Source organism: Acromyrmex echinatior, chromosome 14 (genome assembly GCF_024713525.1).
Source record: "Acromyrmex echinatior isolate Ae372 chromosome 14, ASM2471352v2, whole genome shotgun sequence".
NCBI classification, from domain to species: Eukaryota; Metazoa; Arthropoda; class Insecta; order Hymenoptera; family Formicidae; genus Acromyrmex; species Acromyrmex echinatior.
The window spans coordinates 8,690,110-8,708,046 of NC_141865.1; the positions used below are offsets into that span (position 1 = coordinate 8,690,110).

The window sequence follows — 17,937 nt, forward strand, 5'->3', positions numbered from 1 at the left end:
AGTACTTTCATTAATGTATTTTTTAATGCTCATGTGAAATAAATAACATTCTTTCATTAAAAAACGCTACGAATTAATTCCAACACCTAATAAAATATTATTTATACATTATGTATTACTAACAAATAAAAATTCTTTCCCTATATCTTTCATCTTCTACGTATAATTCAATTTTCTTCAGTAAAATTATAAACTTCAGAATGTATATATAAACTGATTTCCCTAAAATTGATTTATTTAGAATTTATTTATTCTTCCTGACATTCTCTGTATTCTTCTCAAAACTTATGTATTCTCTTCTTAAAAACTTTCGTTCTTCTATATAATTCTTAGACACATATTCCTGCAGTATATTACATGCAATTATTTTTGTTCTCCGCAAATTTAACTTTCTTTTAGTTTCACAAAACTAAAAGAAACTTTGTTTCTTCATTACAAAGTTAGCCGCATTCTAAGGGTTTAACAAATGTATTATACGTCATTCGATTCATTTTCATGCGTTTACATCTGATGTGGAAGATTATACCATGACGTCCGTTAATAACCGTCCTACCGTTTCTTTGCCATTAACAATCGGCGGGCCGCAGACCTAGGCGGTGCCCCGCTATTCTCTACAAAATATAAGTATCTTCCCCTACGGGCGGTGAGGTGGCACAGGTGACCGGAGGTTGTGACGAAGTGGGAAAGCCCCCTCGTGCACGCCTCGGGGAGCACGACGGGCTGAATTTAACTTGGAACAACCGTACGTTTTGTGGTGTTCTGTGCACGGTCAGTGCTCACGCCACAGAACGAATGCCAGGCAACGATCTACGCTCTCCTGACGGGAACCACGCTGGCTTCGTCCGTACCTTCAGTTTACTATCGTAAGCTCATTCGGACAGGTGAGCGCGCCGCGCTCACGGTCGATCGGCCGATGACACGGTTCTATGCAAATTTGTTTGTCATCACCTTAATCTCGCGATCGTGAACAGAATTCGATTTTCGATATTACTTCGACTTAGTCTTGCCTGCGTTAAATCTAGGAGTAGTGAGAAAAGTGCTATTTATGATTTAAAAAGGAGTTTAAAAAAGAGTTTTTATTCAATGAATTAAATTGTGCGAATTTTCGTTTTCGATTAATGGCGGAAAACAAACTTGAGTGAATTCTAAACACAGTGATTGAAAAAGGAGAATTTAGATTTTTAATTACAGTGACAGTAATTTGATAATAAAAATTATAATAAAGTCGTCGATTCCTGTCACTACGTGCAATTATGCAATTAATCAATTAAATGAATAATGAACTGAAAAGAAATATCAATTATTGTCAATTCAATGTCGACAATGTAATGTGGAAAAAAATTAAAAAACAATTGAAAAGCGGTATTAAATTGATCAATTTAATCTGATTCCTGGATAGAGTTTACTGGCACAGTTGGACGTATGAATACATTTTGCATGCTTTGCAATCACGCTAACTCTAGCACCGACAATGTGTTAAAAGCTGCAGTTACAATAAGACAATTGTGTGAATAAAAACATTTGTTTTCATCACTGAGACATACAAAACAAATCTATTCCCGCCATTGTATTATACATCGTTAAAAATTCTGGTGAGTACAAAGTACTTTCGAACACTAATATAATATTTGTACTTACGATGGTAAAACTGATCTAAGCTTTTGTTCTGTTGCATTTAGATTTTTCATATTTTTTATTATGAATGAGTATGTTGAAACTACTGAATACCTTTTAATAATTAGCAACAGAATATACTTAAATTATACGTTATAACTTGTTAATTTCTGACGTTAAAATTTTATGAGTAAATTAATCGATCGATTTGCAGGATTAAAAGATTTGATATATAAAACCTACGATTATCTCTTCATTTCTACTTCATTTTTTACATTTTAATAAATTGTCCCTTTTTATCGGATTTGATTGGCCGTGGAAAGGCAGCGGGTCGCAATTTTTTAGAAAGTTCCGTGGAACTTTTAAAACGTGACATTGACAGACAGCACGTCCATCACAGTCGACATCCTGGTACGAATTATGCCGGTGTGGAATCTCACGTATCTGACGTGCAATTAATGCTTATCTGACACCACCACTGAAAGTTTAATTCATGGAATCAATGGTATTGTTAGCCACTCTTTGATAACTGGCCTTGCAATCCTCAAAGAAAGACGTTTCGTATACTTGTTATTACAATCAATTTTCAACAAACTTCAGTAAAGAGTGAAGGTCTCTCTCTCTCTCTCTCTCTCTCTCTCTCTCTCTCTCTCTCTCTCGCGGTTGAAGTAGAAATTGAAGTTTAAACTACGTCATCTGTACTAAATGAAACACGAAAGGGCGAAAATGAAATATAGATTTCTACTAGATTTCCATTATAAAATTTTGACAGATTTTAGATAAATGAAGGCAACATTTTTTGTAAATTAAATAAAAATTAATTTAAGGAAGTGAGTGAAAAAAGATGTAAATTAAAATTAATTTAATAACACTTCAATTTTATAACATATTATTTGTAACATATAAATATATTTACATATTTCTCCTGCGTAAGATTTATCTTTTTTTTAATATGCCATGATTTCCGTTTATTACAGAATTAAAATTAAACGTTGAAGCAAAGCTAACCACTGGATACTGATCGGCAATTGTTAGCACTGACCCAAATTTCCATTTTATAACGACATATTAATTATATTAAACGCGAATGTTGATGACGCAAGAATGCAATCACGCTTCAACTCGACTTATGTATTCTCTTTATGATGTGTTATGAAATTATATCTCTTCGTTAAATAATCGGACGCCATTGTATCTCATCATAATTATTCGTACGATGAGATAAGACGCCATTAATTTCACTCCCACGGGTAACATTTCATCGTGCCACAGTGAAAAGGAAATTCATTTTGCTTATGTACTTCGTTCGCACAGTAGCATCTGTTTATTGTTGTAACACCAGATGTAACCGCAGACCAACAAAGGGAACTTCGGAACTCGGCGAATTTTTGCTGGCAAAAATTGTCGAATGGCTAACAATTTCTGCGTCATACATTTTTCGAGAAGTTAATTTGTCGGATCCACGCAAATAACGTTAATTAAAATAACGGAAAGTTTTGTAATTTGTTTAAAATAATTTACTTTCTCTTAATTAGAATCAAAACATTTAAATTAAAAAAGTGAAAAGCTTACGCGCGAGATGATTACGATTTATTACAAAAATTATTTTGTTCTGTTCGTTTCTTCTTCGTAATTATCCTACCTAATTTTACAGCGTCGTGAAAAAAATACGTATCGATATCACAGACGACAACCGGCGGGTTCGCACCCGCCAAGATCCTTTACACATATGTTCATGGTGTGAGGGAGTCCGTCACGCAAGGAAATTCTGTATAGGGTTGGCCGGGCAACAGACAGTATTATAGGTGTATGTCAATATCCCGGACGGTGTTATCATTCGGAAGCATGCATGGCAGGTGTAGGAAATGACGTCACGTACCTCGGGACAGCCCCCCATTGGAAACATGACCTTATTGCCCCTTTATTCGAACCAGCATGCATAGAGGAAACTTCCTTTAGATATAATATACAAGTTGCTCTATTCGGTCAATGCTCACGAGGTCTCCTGCCGTACAGAATAGCTTGTGTTGAAAGTAAAAATCGACGATTGTCGAAGAGAATAAAATTATTCTGAATTTAAAACGTTCTATCGATCAATCTTATCGAAGAATTTCACGATGCGCGAAGGTGAAGTTGTAAAGAAGCCGGAGAAAATTTTAGTCACGCAATCTTCTTCATGCTATGCATTCGAACTTTACACATTCAAGTATTATAGATAAAAGATTAGATGAATCATTATATATAATTAATTGCATTTGATAACTCTCAACAGCAAAGAATCCTTGCAGCAAAAATACGTAGAATAATATTCTAGAGATGTATTTGAAGGAAATTGTATATACATATACATATATACTAGTTTATTATTTATCGTGCACTAAATAAATAAATAAAAAAGTATATAGAAATCACAATGTGATGCTTCAGAGTAATCATTTTGAAAATAAAAATTGCTTGAAGCCGGAAAGGCCTGGTTTACATTATCGTAAATGAAAATCATGTTATCCGGTACAATTCTTATCAATACTCATCGGAATAAGAAGAGATTCGTTTCCTGTGTAGCTACAGTCTTTATTCGCTGGAAATCAGATAGCGCACGTATACATCGTACACATTTGAATACACGGGTATCCGCACATCGAGAAGCTTCGCACTAGCCTGTTATTTAGCAGAGTCTTAAAAGTCAAGAGCGTGGCCGATACACTCTGTTGGCAAGAAGAGCACCGTTCGGTGTGTTCACTCAGTGTTCCTTAAGTGTCAAACTATTTTAAAAAAGAATTCTTACACGAACACGGGTCAATGAAAGCTTCTTCCGTGTACCTGGTTCAGGCGTTGTTAAACAGTGTCAACTGTCGAATATTTTTAATTATGGATTTCCTAAACAATTTCAAATTAATTTACCTTTATAGAAAATCGTTATTTTTAATAATTTTTAAATTTTTAAAATTGTACACCATTTTTACTGAACTTTTTACATCAAAATTTTATTAAAATTAAGTTTATTTAAAATTGATCTATTCAAATGCAATTTAAATTTATTTCATGAATTTTTGAAAACATATTTTTTATTGATAATCGGAGTTGCAGCTCGTTTTGAATCGTAACACACTTTCTTTCCCAAGAATGCGACATTATATCATCGCTTCGTAAGATCCTAGAAGAATCGAGCAATGAAATATATCTTGCATAATGAGTACTAGCGGATTTTTGCCGGGAGACGCATTCTTTTAATTATCGCGTACCGCACAATTTAAGAGCCGTGAGAAAACGTTTCTTCCGGTAAGCTTTCACTCCAGTTTAATCTCCGTGATCGTTCGCGGTGAGATACTCTTGACATTGCATCAAGACGACGTTTTACCGAGGAGAAAGCAACCGCTCAGCGTGAATATACCGGTTATCAAACTAAATGCAGCAAGTAAATAGACTACGCGTGTGCAAATAAAATGCATAAAGTTTGTAAATTATACACAAAAATTACGCGATAAAAGTACTAGAAATACGTAATGTGATGTCTTCTAAATGGGTGTGTATCTATATCGATGATAATATGTCGCTCTTAGTCTACATTACTATATACATTAATGCTTTCGATCAATTTAATAATTTCTATTTAATTGTTCAATACATTATTCTTTTAAGAATGTATTAAATTTTATACAGAATTTACTTATAACTTATATTTATATTTATATTTTTACTCACACAATCTGTTATTTATTTATTCTTCCAGTATTCTTTATAATAAATTAATGTTTATGTATTAATTTCAGAATACTAAGAAGTGAAAGATTCTACTAGCAGGAATGTCGATTATAAATATCGTTCGATCAAGATGACGTCGGATAAGCAAACGAGATCGTCTTCCTGGTTATTGCGATCATGTAAAAGAAGCCGATTTAAAATAGAATTGTACTTGATATTTGGATATTTGTTAACGTATTGTTCAGCTAGAAACAATCCGCCTAGATTTCTCATAGATGGACAAACAGAAATTGTCCTTAGATTAAAGGAAGAGTCCGAGACTCCGATTGGTAAGAATAATAAATACATCATTTTCAAAAAAGATTATACTATTCCCTTAAGGAGATCTTAAGTGATAGAATTACTGATATTACAAGTTAGAAAGTACTCTAAATTGACTGTGCAAAATCCTTTCACATAATTAAAATACGTACAAAAAAGATACAAGACAGTTGATTTAATGAGAAAATCGAAAATTACATTTAGTATGACTATTAAATTTTTAATAAGACAATTTTTTAACTTTTTCGATTTTCTTAAATCGATCGTCTTGCATCTTTTTTCGTATTTTAATTGTGTAAAAGAATTTTGCAATTTGTACAGCTTATTCAGAATACTTTCTAATCTGTAATATCGATATTTGTGTCATTTTAGGATGTCCCCTTAAAAAGTGGACATTAGTCGACTATAAATTTTTATATGTATAATAAGCAAGTTTTAATATATGACAGTTTCTACTAAGTAAACAGTCAAATGGAAATTTATGATCGATTAATCTATAGTGAAAGAACGCGAGAGCACTTTCTATGCACTTGTGCTGGTTGGTGATCGCAAAACTTATTACTAGTTACGTCGATTTTCAAACATCATTGTATAAACCGTTGCCAGTTTGTTTTCAACATGTGAATAAACTTGCGAAAATTAATGTGTTTCTTTATGGCTCGTCTTTTGCTCTTAATTCTTTCTTCTTATAAATATGTGTATTTAGATAATATCTAAGGAAAATCTTTTATAAAATTTATCCTTAGATATCTTCTATTGCTTTAAAAAGATAGCAATTACTAAAATACTTTTCATTATTTTCTTCCATATGACCATTACATTTTTCATTTTTATTGTACATGAACCTTATAAATATATAAAAATATTACTTACAGGTAGCCTAATTTATAAGCTCAAAGGTATCGATCCAGATAATGATATATTGACATTTGGCGTTCGAGAACAGCCTGGTAGTGACGTGATTCAAGTCGAAAATTTCGGTTTTAATGAAGCCAACATTTACTTAAATAAGTTATTGGACAGAGAGGTAATCTCATTCTAAATAATTTTTAAGTTACTAAGATTATGAAAGTTATTAAAAATATTTTTTAAATTTTACATCAAATATCGCGAAGTAAAAACTAAATCTTAACAATTGCTCGTCTTAATAGTCATAAATCGTCAAAGTAAGAGCTATTAAACAACATAACTACAGAAACAAAGCTAAGACAGGAAGAGATACCGCAATAATTCTTATGTTGTCCCACTGTTATTTCTGTTTTGCACGAGTGATTTACCTTGTCTTCGGATTGTGACTTCAATATTACAGTCCAACAAATCATTAAAGAGAAATTTAAGTATCAGCGGAGACAAACGTAATTTACTCATCATTTTTATGAGGATCCACTTCGTAAAGATATTATTTGTAGCATCAGTGCACGCGTAAAATAATACGTTTGTTGTTAACTTTCTATCGTCGATGATGCTCGTATTTGAATCATAATGATTATCGCATGATATGTTACAATTTTAAAAAACTTTATATCAATTACAACAAATTTTATATCAATTAACTTCATTCAAATTTAATATTTTATCTCTTGCATTTTGATCTTCACCTATCTCGATATTTCAAGCAATTTGTATATATCTTTCAAATATATTAATAATTAATCCACTTTAAATAATCGAGAGTTTACTATCGAATTCTATTCATGTTTCAGAATAGAATTCTATATAATTTTTTGTGGATTTTGGTATATTTATGTATTTCAATATAAATGTTATGTACATATATTTTAATTCTTTAAATATTATATTTTATTTACACGACAAAAATCAAAAATATAAAATTATAAATAGAATTCTTATCCTAAATTCTGACACAAATTATAAATCGTCTAAAGCAAACTTAATTTAATTTTAATGTTATTTGTATTTTATCAGACAAGAGATGAATATGCACTCGTGTTAACATTGACGGATGGAAGATTGGGGGAGGGAAATTTTATCACGCAAAGTCTGCTGCTTCTGGTCGAGGACATTAACGACAATGTACCAATTTTCCGTCCACATCCTACCTCGTTAACTCTTCGGGAGGATTCACGCCCGGGTATTTTAACAACGGTGGAAGCTACCGACGCCGATTTGGGTGCTCATGGTCAAGTGGTGTATTACCTTCAGGAATTGGATGGCGATAACAACGTTTTCAGCATATCGACCGTCAATGGCAAGGGCGTCATACGCATAGTGGGTTCTTTGGATTATGAACGAAAGTATCTGTATCAACTGCGGATCTTGGCTGTAGATCGTGCAATAAATGAAAAGGTATTTTATTTCAGTGTTATTATTTTTCATTATATATTTTATCAAATTTATTTATTTCTTTCAAGTGTCATGAATAATAGGAAAAATGGACGCGAATTTATTTTTATAACTTTACTATTCTGCTATGTACATTATTAATTCGTATATATATATACATACACTTAAATAAGGTGTGTGTTTTCTAAAAGTTTTAAAAGTTATAAGGGTACTATTTAACAAAATGCGATATGCGCGAACATTACGTAGATAAAAACCCGTACGATCCATAGTTACTGAATAGTTCAATGACTTTTCCCTATAAAGTTATGCGCAGTGAAGGGTGAATAATGCCAGAAGATAATCATCTACATAAGTAATCGGTACAGTTATTCATTATAGCCATTTCTTTAAGGCAACTTCCTGTAGAGTTTACTTGTACTTAATTATTCAAGATAAAATAGTTAATCTTCCTTCCCTTTCAGGTAAATACGGGAACGACAGCGATTTTGATCAAAGTACAGGATGTGGAGGACCAGCCGCCTGAATTCATAGCCATGACGCCTGTCGCAAGAATCAGCGAAAATGTCAGGATTGGCACATCCGTTTTGCAAGGTCAGCATTATTTCGCAATAAAACGAAGTTCAAAGTTATTTCTACAATTTGCGGGATTTAATTTTAAACATAACTTAATATATTAGGTGTTGGAATTAATTCGTAGCGTTTTACAAGTGATGGGAAGTACTTTCATTAATGTATTTTTTAATGCTCATGTGAAATAAATAACATTCTTTCATTAAAAACGCTACGAATTAATTCCAACACCTAATAATAACAGAATAAATGAATGAATAACAAAGTTCATTTATAATGGATGATGCTGCCTAATTAAGACAAGAAATTAACTAAGATGTTGTAATGGGCAATTTTCAGCTAATTAATTTAAAATTTAATTTTGACATACTTTGACGCAGGCGCGTGCAACAATATATATGTGTATATATACAAACGTATATACACGTACGCAACTTCTGCCTTCAAACATTACAACAATTACAAATCAAATCTAAGCTATCTCGCTCTAATAATCGCACGATGCATTCTTCACTCTATTATGACGGAAGAATAACGTAAGAAAAGTACGTGAAAAGCTATGATCCGTTGTTCCTTTATTACTGTTCTTTAAAACTAGAATAATCATAAACATCCTTAGGCGTTAGATAGCTAAAGCATCGAGAAGCTGTGATCGTACATTGAGAAAAAAAAGATGAAGTCAAATAACTATATTTTTTAAAGCTTTTTTATTATTTAATCTTATTCTTTTATTTATTAAAATCACGTTATTGTTTTTAGAATATAAAGTGTTTAAAAAATAATAAATGTTTTTTATATATAATATTTATATAAATATTTTTCGTTTAAAACGAAAACAAATTTTTTTGCGTTTTATTGAACGTCAATCGTTTTCAAAAATTATTGTGATCTCGATATTTTTAGTGTGATTTTAGTGGGATATATTCTGTATATAAGAATTTGTGGCTCTAATGTGTGATATAATAATAAATCTTGTTGCAGTTCGTGCTGTGGATGGTGATAAGGGGATAAACAATAAAGTAACTTATAGCATCACAAAGGGACCGAGATATTTGTTTGATATTGATGCGACTTCTGGCCTCGTGTTTACAAGAGCGCAATTGGATAGAGAGGCTGAAGAGAATAGTGATGGCACTTTTATTCTAGAAATTACGGTGAAGGAAGTATCGAAAATTGTTCCACCACCGTCTGTTAGTACCGAGGTGACCATTATTCTTACTGATGTAAATGACGAAACGCCGACATTTAGAAGTATGTTGTACCGTGCCGAAATAAATGAGAACGCGCCGGAAAATACGCCAGTTAATTTCATTGGCGATGCTGTACCAGAAATATTTGATCATGACCTGGTAAGTTGAGAATAGTGAGAAAAATTATTTTTTTAATAAAATTTTAACATTTGAAAAAAATCAATATTTAAAAAATGCTACTTTTTTAATAAAGTATATAATTTTTTTTTAATTTTGAGAACAATTTTTACAAATACAGTAAATTTTTTTTCAGGGTTCCAACGGCACATTTCGAATATTTATTGAAGGCGATGGTGGGATGTTTGATGTAACACCGTTTCGCGGGATCAATGAGGCACCGTTTTTAATACGCGTTAAGGATTCGAATAAACTCGATTTTGAAAAAATATCTGGTAAAGTTGTACATTTTTCTTCGTTAAATAATTAAATGAACTATTATAAAATTAATGTGTTAAAATGAACGTTATACATTTGTCTTGTATTGTGTCACTTACATATACAAAACTTATGTATCTTTCTTGCAGTGGTGAACTTCACTCTCGTTGCGAAAGAAATCACGCCAATTTCGCCGAAGTATAGCGCGGTACCAGTTACGGTCTTTATAAAGGATCAAAATGATAATTATCCCGAATTTACGGAAGATATCTACGAGGTGTCGATACCAGAAAATTGTGTCGAGGGGACAACTGTTGCTTGGGTGCAGGCCTTAGACGCAGACAGCGATAATCTTGGAACGCATGGAATACGATACACAACTTTAGGCGGTAGCATTGCACATGCGTAAGATAATAAATTAAGACTCACATAATTATATCATAATTTTATATATAGAGAGATTTCTATATTTATGAATCAATAAAAAAATTATATTAAAAAGAAGAGGAGACTTTTTACTTAATATAATTAAGAAAATTCTATTAGGTGTTGGAATTAATTCGTAGCGTTTTTTAATGAAAGAATGTTATTTATTTCACATGAGCATTAAAAAATACATTAATGAAAGTACTTCCCATCACTTGTAAAACGCTACGAATTAATTCCAACACCTAATAATATCGATAAATTATTAATGAAATAATGAAAGCATGCTATAGATTAAATCTAATTTCGTAGATTGACGATGGATCCTCTTACCGGCGTAATAACAGTTAAACATCCCGGGTCCAGTTTTGATCGAGAATTAGTTGCTCGGCATTATCTCACCGTCGAGGCGCGAGATAATCTTGGAAAAGGAAATCGCAACGCTGCGCAATTGATAATTAATATTGATGATGTTAATGACAACGCTCCTATATTTCTGCAAAATAAATACGAGGCGATGCTGTTGGAGAATGAGGATCACTTTGAATCGCCTCTGATCGTCGAAGCGTCCGATAACGATTTAAACGGTCAGGCAACGTTTAACAAATAAATAAAATATATCTCTATGATGTGTCATGTTTACATATGTATACAGGAACGCGAAACAGTGAGATAATCTACGCTCTCGTATCAAGTGAATTTTCCCGAAATTTTACTATCGATCCAAAACGCGGCATTGTTACACCTACCCGTCCTCTGGATTACGAAGCTCTACCCATTAATCAAGGACACAAAGAAATGATTATACGTCAATTAAGATTAACAGTGAGAGCCAGAGATATGGGCACGCCAAGTTTGATTTCTGACGTTCCTCTAATGATTTATTTGAGAGACGTTAATGACAATGCTCCGGTTTTCGAAAGAACTTTGTATAAGAGAAATATTCCTGAGGACTCGCCAGGTGGCACGAATATTGTACAAGTATGTAATTATGATATAATATTATATACTTTACGTAAGACGTCGTAAAGTTGTAAGTTCAAATTTTTTAATTGTATAAAAAAGTAAGGGATAAGAAAAAGATAAATAATTAGGTGTAATTGCTGATAAACGATGAATGAAGAATATATATCGTATAGGTAAAAGCGTGGGACAAAGATCTATCTTCGCCGAATAACAAGTTAGTTTACCGAATTCAGAGTGGAGCCGGAGACAAGTTCGTAATTAGTCCCGAGACAGGCGTGATCCGAGTGGCGCCGGGTTCCAACTTAGATCCGGATCTTACGTCGCCGAAAACCACGAGGTATAATTTGAACGTTATCGCCATCGATAGCGGTACGGAAATTCAACAGACGGCCGAGGTTCTCGTGAATATCACAATCCTAGACGTCAATAATAAACCGCCAGTTTTTATCGATCCTGGAACTGTCACTATCAGAGAAAACACTCAGGTATGTTATCAGACGCTCTGCTGAATTTCTCAATTCTATAATCAACAAAATGACTTTAGGTCGGTGCTTACGTTCATCGCATAGTGGCGCAGGATCCGGATGTAGCTCCGATTCTGCGTTATCGCGTAGATCCCAACTCATCGGAAGCACGAAATGAGGAGGGTACTTTAATCAAAGTGCAAGAGTATGACTATCTAGCAGCGCTAGAGTTAAATGCATTAGATGGCTTGCTACGTATAGTGAAGCTGTTAGATAGGGAAAGAGTAGAAACTATCAGACTAGGACTTGTAGTCGAGGATTTGGCCGCAGTAAGAGGCTTGCAAACTGCATCCGGTTAGTTTTACTTTTGTACATGACAAGGTCTTACTTCAAATCTTTTTTGCAAAGTTTTTAAAATGTTTTTGAAACTTTTGTGTCGCAAAGATATTTTATTAAAACACATAATACAAAAATTTTGCAGCCACCTTGAGTATAATTATCGAGGATGAAAACGATAATAATCCGAAATTCCGGAGACCATTTTACAGACGTTCTGTTACGGAAAATAGTAAAAATGGAGTTAATATCGTGAACATTGTTGCCGATGATGCCGATAAAAATCGTAGCATTACATATTCTTTACAAGGCCCGAAAGAGATCACTGACCTCGTCCATTTAGATCATGAAACCGGAGAAATGGTCGTCGCTAACAAAATCGACAGGGAAACGTACTCGTGGCTAAATTTAACTGTCAAAGCCACAGATTCTGGAATTCCACCTCGGTAAGAATGATGCCATTTACTAATTTATTATGTTACGTAAATGGATTTGCATTAATTTCTCTGGACAATTCCCATTTCATCTCGTTATATTATATTTAATTTTAAAAACAAAAATTTATAACTAATTAATTTGCCAACATTAAATAAATAATAACGTTTTAGCATTTTTTTTTATTGAAATATGTTAAGGTGTTAAATTATATTCAATTTTATAGATCGAGTTTATCAGAAGTATACGTTCAAGTCTTGGATGAAAACGATAATAATCCGTATTTTGTTTCGAACATTAGTAATGTAACTGTTATGGAGAATTCAAAAATTGGCACAGAAATTGCTGTAATACAGGCGGCAGATTCTGATAGTGGAGATTATGGAAAAATCACTTATCTTTTAGACAGAATATCATCTCAGGTAGGAAACGTAACAACAAAATTTGCATTTTCATAATAATACACAAACATAGACATTTTTTACAATTCTATATTTACTTTGCAGCGCAGTTTAGTAATATTTAATTTTATTGTTCTTTCAAAACAATGTAATGTAATAATTATATAATTGTTGTATTTTATTAATTTATTAATTTACAATCGTTATTTTAAATAGGGAACTTTCGCTATTCACTCAGAAACGGGATCACTGACAGTAGCTGATGTTCTCGATTGGGAGATCAGACACAGTTATGTTTTGGTCATAGAAGCGTGGGATAATTACCAATTTGGTTATACCGCGGGGGAGTCTCGAAACGCATTTAAGCAAATCCAGTATGTTTACGAAATTTCAAAATAATAATATAATTTCTCGGCTTATTAATAATAAATATAATTCTAATTTAATTCAAATTGAATTTTACACTGTAAGTCACTTAGACAGTATTATTGTAAAACGAAGCATATTGTTTTAGAGTTACAGTCATTGATGTGAATGACAATGTTCCGAAAATGGATATACCTCAAAACTGCATCTCAATATCTGAATTTCATGACATACGAGATTTAATTTATGTTATAAAAGTGAAGGACGCTGATGACCCGACTACGCCGAATGGACGCGTTGTAATTAGAATCACTTCCGGCAATGAATTAGGTGCGCAATTAACTTTTAAATATTACCTAAATATAATATATTCGATATTCGATATCAGCATACATAATGCAATTAAGTATATAGTATATATTATGAAATTTATGAAATTCTGCTACAATTGATGTATTTTCTTAAATATTAAATATAATTAGTTTTGAATAAAATTTTGGTCAACAGGTTTATTTCTATTGGAACAAACCGATCATTGGACGGCAAAAATAAAAGCTGCGCAATCATTAAGAGGAAAATTCGGAAATTATACATTAAATGTTGAAGCACGTGATCTGGGAACACCATCCAATAAGGACAAAGGAATTTTAAAAATTTGCGTCACGGATTACAACGATAATCCTCCTTTATTCATCAGTCCTCAGCACAACACCACCATCCGCGTTCCAGAGGTTCGTGTTTCTGACTAATTTGCATAATGCTGTATTTCTAATGTACACGCGAAACGACATTAATAATACAAAACGAATATTTTAGAACATAACAATAGGAAGTCCGATTATTCAAATTGAAGCGAAAGATGCCGATACGGGATTAAATGGCGATGTGCATTATCGTTTAAAACAGGATCTCGCGGGCCACTGGAAGACTTTTCGTATCGATGAGAAAACCGGCGTAATATCCTTAAAATTACCGCTCGATAGAGAGACTCAAAAATTATATGAGGTATGCAAACGTATATAATTGTGAAATTTAAATTGTATTATATTTCTTGTTAATTACTTTATAAATGTTTTTCAAATAAAATTAACATAGATACGTGTCGAAGCATACGATTTGGGTACCCCGACGCCTTTAAGTTCAGATCTCGATTTAATTATTTATGTGCGGAACATCAACGATTTCGAGCCGCAGTTTTCAGTGAGCGTTTTTAATGTTAATTTCACGGAGGAACAGCCGCCAGGGTCAGAGATGGTGTTACTCCCAGAAACATTTGATAATGATGACGTTGACGAGTTGGATGATCCTCCCACTCAAGTCTGTTATTTCATAGTTGGCGGAAACAACGGTGGATTATTCGTTTTGGATATTTATAAACACGAACTTGGGGTAAGTCACTTATTAAATTTTTTTTTTCTTATTTTTCGTATTTTTCATCTCTTGATGACTGGAGAAGAATTGATATTATTTATTGCTTAGACTGCTAAATTGCTGGATAGAGAACAGCAAGAAGAACACGTATTGCTTATTAAAGCAACGGAGGATTGCAAGACCATGCCGGAAAATCAAACAATGTTTGACAAAACTGATGCTACTCTACTACAAGTTATCGTAAAAGTTGATGACATTAATGACAACGCACCCCAATTTATTAAAGATGTTTTTACGGGTGGCGTTACTACTGAAGCCGACTTTGGCACGCAATTTATGTATATAAAAGTAGGTATTATTCTCTAAAAAAATAGTATTAATTAGTATTTAATTTAACTTAATATTTTTTAAATGCATTTATGTAAATGTGTATTACAGGCAATTGATGCGGATGCTGGCAACAATGCCATACTCAGTTATTATCAAGTAGGCAAAATTCACATGACGCTTACTGAAGGCTTCGAAGATATGCAAATGCAGCCTTTTCTAGTAAATGAAGACGATGGAGCAGTGAGCCTGAATTTTGATCCTCAACGAGGAATGAAGGGATACTTTGATTTTATGGTATACTTATTTTAATAATATAAATCGTTTTGATAAAATTGATATATATTCTTGTATAAATAAATATAGAATATCGCACTTTCAATTATTTTCTGTTATAATTTTATATCTTATTTTATTTAATATAAAACAATAAACTATATAAAACGTTATTTGTATACAATATTGTATAAATACAGGTACTCGTTAACGATACATATGGCTTGCAAGATACTGCGAGAGTTTTTATCTATTTATTAAGGGAGGATCAAAGGGTTCGTTTTGTTCTCCGTCAACATCCGCCAGAAGTCAGAAGTCGAATTGAGAGTTTCCGAGAGTAAGTGTAACATATTTTGCACGTCATCGTAATATGTAACTAAAAATGATAAATTTTCATTAAAATAGAAAAATATTGAATGAAAAATTATTTAGAAAATAGATAATTTCAACAAAAATTAATAGTTTATTAATGATATTGTACTATTGTAATATATACGTAGATCTTATGCAAAATATGACAGAGTAAAATATTTCTGATTATGTTTCAAAAATTAAATTTAAATTTTTCAAATTTTGTAGAGAGTTTAAAGGCATCTATTCTCACTTCAAGTAAGATCTAAAAACTACTTTAGCTAACACATCTAAATTTTCCATTCACAGAATTCTAGGTAACGTCACTAGCGCTATAATTAACGTTGATGAATATAAAGTGCATGAAAATCAAGATGGTTCCGTAGATAGAACGAAAACGGATTTATATTTACACCTTGTAAATCGTCGGGACAATTCGATTCTCGAAGTATCCGAGGTTCTCGAGTTAGTCGACAGGAACATCGAGAAACTCGATAATCTATTCAAGGAGTTCAACGTCCTCGATACGCAGCCAGCAAAGCCCGAACCGATTATACAGTATGAACAAGCAGGAACGACTTTCTGGCTTCTCACGTTGACCCTATTTCTAGGAGCTCTACTGATTCTGTGTGTCGCTTTATGTTTGTCTCAAAGGGCTTCTTTTCGAAGGCAATTGAAAGCGGCGAACGCATCACCATTCGGTAACTTGAAATGCAAATATTATAACTATGTTTACCAGTTTCTCTTCAACTCCTTTCTCTTTCTTTGGCTATTGTCCACTCATTAATGCTTTACTTTTAGAATTTCAATATAATTGATAATGATTTTTTTCCCATCGAAAGTTTTAGAATTTATGAAATTTAGAATTTATTAAAAGACACACTTTCGATAATTAAATATTTTTTTGCAAGGAAATAATTTTAATCATTTTTATCACAACATTGTTTCCAATATTATAATAAAATCAGTTTAATTTATTATCAATTCCAAAGGTGTATCAGACTCCGAATTTATCAGAAGTCCTGGTCGCGTCCCGAATACTAATAAACACAGCGTCGAAGGATCGAATCCTATATGGATGCACGCTTATGAAAACGAGTGGTTCAAGAACGACGAGTCGTTCAGCCATACGTCCGAAAGAGATTCTCTCGACGAGAATGCGCTTAATAACGAAGAGATGATGAATGAAGCCAATACAAACCAAAGATCTGAGGATAAACCATATTACATAGAACCAAGAATTTCAACTATTTCTAGGTATGAAGCTACTTTTGTAATATTTTGCCACTTATTTCTGATTAAAACAAATGTAATTGGACATATTAATGACATGATTACGAAGATTGAATTTTTTCCATTTTTTTATATACATATACATTATGGAAAAAATTCTACTCATCAATATTGTGTATTTTAAATTTCAAATATTTTAAATTTACAATACGATATCATTACGTCTAATGTGTACAAAATGAATGGCACATAATCTACATATATATATTTTTGCTATTACAGCGTGGAGAGTATCAACATTCAAAATAATTTTGACAGAAATTCACCGATTTACTCAGGACAAAATACAATCGTCAATCCTTTAGGAAAAAAAATCGAAACAACGGAATTATAGCAAATCAATAAGTTTTGAGATCACACGTGATTCATGCTATGCCACTGATTATTCTTTAGATGTATGGTACAATAAAACCAAGGATTACTTTGTAAATAATAACATTGCACAAAAATAGAACGACTCGTCATCGACTATTGTAATTTTAAATACAAGATTTTCTCAAATTATTTATTGTAACATGTATATTTAATTCATAATTCATATGCCTTTTATGAATGAATTGATATGTATGTGTTGATACAAGATATTTTATATTATGAGTGCTGAGTATTTTGAACGATTTAATTTATAATATTAGTCAACGTTGACTACTTGCACAACGATTTATCGTACAACAAACTTTTATACACCTTCGTATTTTTTATAGACAAATAAATTTTTTTCAATAAATTCTGTTTTCTTATTTCCTAAACGAAATTCTGTTCTGTTTAGAGAGAAGAATGTGAAGC

General features: G+C 32.4%; 1 protein-coding gene across 1 annotated transcript; it reads left to right on the forward strand.

Annotated features, from left to right (window-relative positions):
• Nucleotides 1-475: 475 nt before the first annotated feature.
• LOC105148898 (cadherin-88C) lies at nt 476-17,878 on the forward strand. The gene is made up of 25 exons (XM_087413600.1): nt 476-1,592; nt 5,385-5,645; nt 6,513-6,664; nt 7,564-7,944; nt 8,406-8,535; nt 9,496-9,863; nt 10,018-10,156; nt 10,289-10,544; nt 10,878-11,152; nt 11,221-11,546; nt 11,705-12,016; nt 12,076-12,349; nt 12,477-12,777; nt 12,993-13,188; nt 13,384-13,541; nt 13,682-13,863; nt 14,041-14,264; nt 14,350-14,538; nt 14,629-14,922; nt 15,013-15,252; nt 15,343-15,528; nt 15,708-15,844; nt 16,168-16,559; nt 16,851-17,115; nt 17,374-17,878. Exons 2-25 carry the CDS (start codon nt 5,447-5,449, stop codon nt 17,483-17,485), a joined length of 5,688 nt encoding a protein of 1,895 aa, XP_087269726.1. The 5' UTR covers nt 476-1,592; nt 5,385-5,446; the 3' UTR covers nt 17,486-17,878.
• The last annotated feature ends 59 nt before the right edge of the window (nt 17,879-17,937 follow it).